General features: G+C 53.6%; 1 protein-coding gene across 1 annotated transcript in view; it reads right to left on the bottom strand.

Moving 5' to 3' along the window:
• NKX3-2 (NK3 homeobox 2) overlaps window positions 1-1,773 on the bottom strand; it is a 3,441-nt gene extending 1,668 nt beyond the window's left edge. Inside the window, exon 1 of the mRNA XM_026648132.1 lies at window positions 933-1,773. Coding sequence (XP_026503917.1) covers window positions 933-1,412 — 480 coding nt within the window. The 5' untranslated portion in view covers window positions 1,413-1,773. The remainder of the gene's footprint in view (window positions 1-932) is intronic.
• Between the last annotated feature and the right edge of the window lie 1,164 nt (window positions 1,774-2,937).

Genomic DNA, 2,937 nt, shown 5'->3' with positions numbered 1-2,937 from the left:
CATTATTCTTTGTTGTCAATTGCCTGGCCCATCCTCTTTAAAAATAAATAAATCCCCGGGGGAAAAGGCGCCTCTGACCCAAGGCCTGTGGGAGTAAAAAGGCATCTAGAAGATATTTCACTTTTCACAAACCGCAGGGAGGCCTCAAGCCGCCAGCAGGGAGCGTGACCCCAAATGCAAGGCGAGGTGGGGTTCTATTTCCTTTAGCACAAAGTAAAATTTTGAGCCCCACATCGTTGCTATTAGCCCCGACCATAAGGACTCAAGGCTTAGGGGAATACATCTCACCAAGAGTCCGCGGAATGTGTTCACTGCTCTTCTTCCCCCCACACTAGTTCTTTTCTTAGCAAAGTTATGGTCTTGGTAAACTTCTCACCATGTCCAGTCACGTGACTTGTTGTCTGAACAGCACTTCCAGAATACAAAGCTGGTGGCCGGTGGATGGTTATTGTGACTGATCTTTTTAGTTGTCCCATTCACACACAGGGTCTGTACCCCTCTATCACGGGCTTTCTCTGAGTCTTTCTGCCCCCCTCCCCAAAATCTCTATTCTGATTCTCCTTCATTGTGAGATGCCCCAGCTACAACCACTAGCCAGCGCCCGCCCTGGGAGAGCTCTGGAGAGACCGATTCTCCTTCGCCCTTGGAGACGGGAGGCATAAGGCACAAGAGGGCCTGGCAGCAATCACAGACCATGCCACACTAGGCTCGGCCACCATCAGGAGCTGGGGACTGGAGGGCACAGAGAGCTCTGGACCAAGCATCAGGGTCCTGGGCACCGCCAGTGTCCGGGGCACACCGGGAAACGGGTGTCCAAGGTCTCAGAGGGCTGATCGCAAACCCCAGGGGACCGGGAGTCCCCGCTCTCTAAGGCACATGGAGCTCAGCCCCTCCCTCCCCCCAGGGCCCTCCTGGGCCCATGGCCTCTCCACCGACTCTCTCCCCACAAGCGTACCTGAAACGCTGGCCGACATCTCGCTGTCACTGAGGCCGGGGGGCTCTTCCTCCTGATCCCTGGGCTGAGCCTCCCGCGCCGGCCGCCCCCGACCAGGGGCCTCTCTGGAGCGGGCGCTGTTGCCGGGCGGCCCCTTCTGCACCCCGGTGCCCTCCTCCTCCGAGCGCCTCTCGCCCTCGTGGTCATCGCTGAGCGCCGAGTCCGAATCCCAGCCCGCCGGGGCTCCCATCGTCCTTCCCGCTGCCGGCGCAGCCCGGGCGCAGGCCGGGGACAGCAGCAAAGTCTCGTCCGCTGCGCTCGCGTCCGCCCTCTCGCCGAACAGCCTCCAGCAGCAAGCGGGCGTGGTGGGGGTGGCCGGCGGCGGCCGCCCCGCCAAGTGCTGAGCGCGCTCCTCCTTCTTGTTGAGGATGGCCTGGATGGAGAAAGGCGTCAAGGCGTTACCGCTGCGGACAGCCATCTGCCCCGGGGCCGCCGCGGGGGGCGGGCTAGCGCGGGGAGCAGGGAAAGAGACACCGAAGCGAGAGCTGCCGCCGAAGCGCCCCGGTGCACCAGCGCCTGCCCTGGCTCCGGCGCCAGAGCCAGTCTCCGCCCGGATCCCGCTCCTTCAACTGGGAGACTTCATCGCCGCCCCCGGCTGCAGCCCCTGCTCCCCGGCTCGGAGAGAGCGAGCGGCGGTGGGGAGCTCGGGACGCTTTAATACGCCGTTCCCATGCAGCCCTCCCATAAGAGCCTGGATGGCTGCCTGGCCTGGGGGCTGCTTCTGAGCCTCCCCCGCTCCTTCTCCCCTGCAGCAGCTGGGTCCCTCGCGGCGCTGCACTTTTTTCTGCCTCTATCTGTTCCTTGGCTCTTTCCTTCTCCTTTTTCTCCCAGCCCCGGTGTCATTCCTCACCTATGAGTGACAGTCCCGACCCCGAGCCTTCCCATTGGGCAGCGCTCCGCGCAGGGTGGGAGTTGATTGGCGCACCACAGCTGGAAGCTGTTGATCTTCGGACAGAACTGGGCGAGTAGAAGGGAGTCGGACGTGGGCTAGTTAACCCCTTCCTCTCTGGGGTGGGGGCTGCATGTCCATGTCACGGACGCCCTTCAAGCCTGGAGCGATCTATCCCCTACGAATAGATCTTCTGTGCCCTAACCCAAGGGGTTTACAGAAATATATTAGCCCTTCAACTTTTCATTCTAAACGCGTGATGGTTCAAAGGATTGCCACGGTCCTCTTACTTTCTATATTATGGTTTAACCCACCCCAAACAAATGCTTCCGTTCCTTGTGAAAAACCATGTACTTAATCCGAATCATTAGCTCTCAGAGTTTCGGGGTGCTTTCCCCTCCTCCTCTGTGTTGGTTAAATTGGGAAATCGATGTAGTGACCCACTTTTAAAATATGGTTTAATTAAAGTTGAAACAGTCAATGGAAACGTAAACAGTGTTTCAAATTAGGAAACCTTTAAAATACGGCTTTCTAGGAAGAGTCTTTAAAATAATTTATTTCATAGTCTGTTAGGGACTGTAAAACTGCGCCTGAATTAAAGCTGCGTATGCTATTTAGCTTTATATTGTGGAGAAAAACTTTCAGATTTTGGGCTGCTTGCTTTATAGGGACCATTCAAAATTTCTTCAACAATTTTCTAAAACAGGGGTGTTAATTTTTCTATTATTTTAGTTATTTACAATTTGATGATTTTATATCAATGGTTATCTTAATCTAATGGGACTTTTAAAGTCTTTTTTTTTTGTTACTGCGATTAAAAACGGTTCTTACTTCTAAATCGCTATTTGACGGAAAGAAAATAACTCTAAATAACAGGAACATGTTGGAAACTATGAAATCAACACGTATCTTATAAATGTTACTTATTTAAACATATACAACAAATGTGTCTCAAGTATCATGTTTTATTTTCCCCATTTAAAATATTGCCGCGCTAATAAAATATCGAAAAATCCCGACTGGAGTATTAATGAAGTAAATGAAAACTATAAGC

Source organism: Terrapene carolina, unplaced genomic scaffold (assembly GCF_002925995.2).
Source record: "Terrapene carolina triunguis isolate 2854851 unplaced genomic scaffold, T_m_triunguis-2.0 Scaffold66, whole genome shotgun sequence".
NCBI classification, from domain to species: Eukaryota; Metazoa; Chordata; order Testudines; family Emydidae; genus Terrapene; species Terrapene triunguis.
Note: the sequence above shows the minus strand (reverse complement) of the source record. Positions and strands in the feature narration are given on the sequence as shown.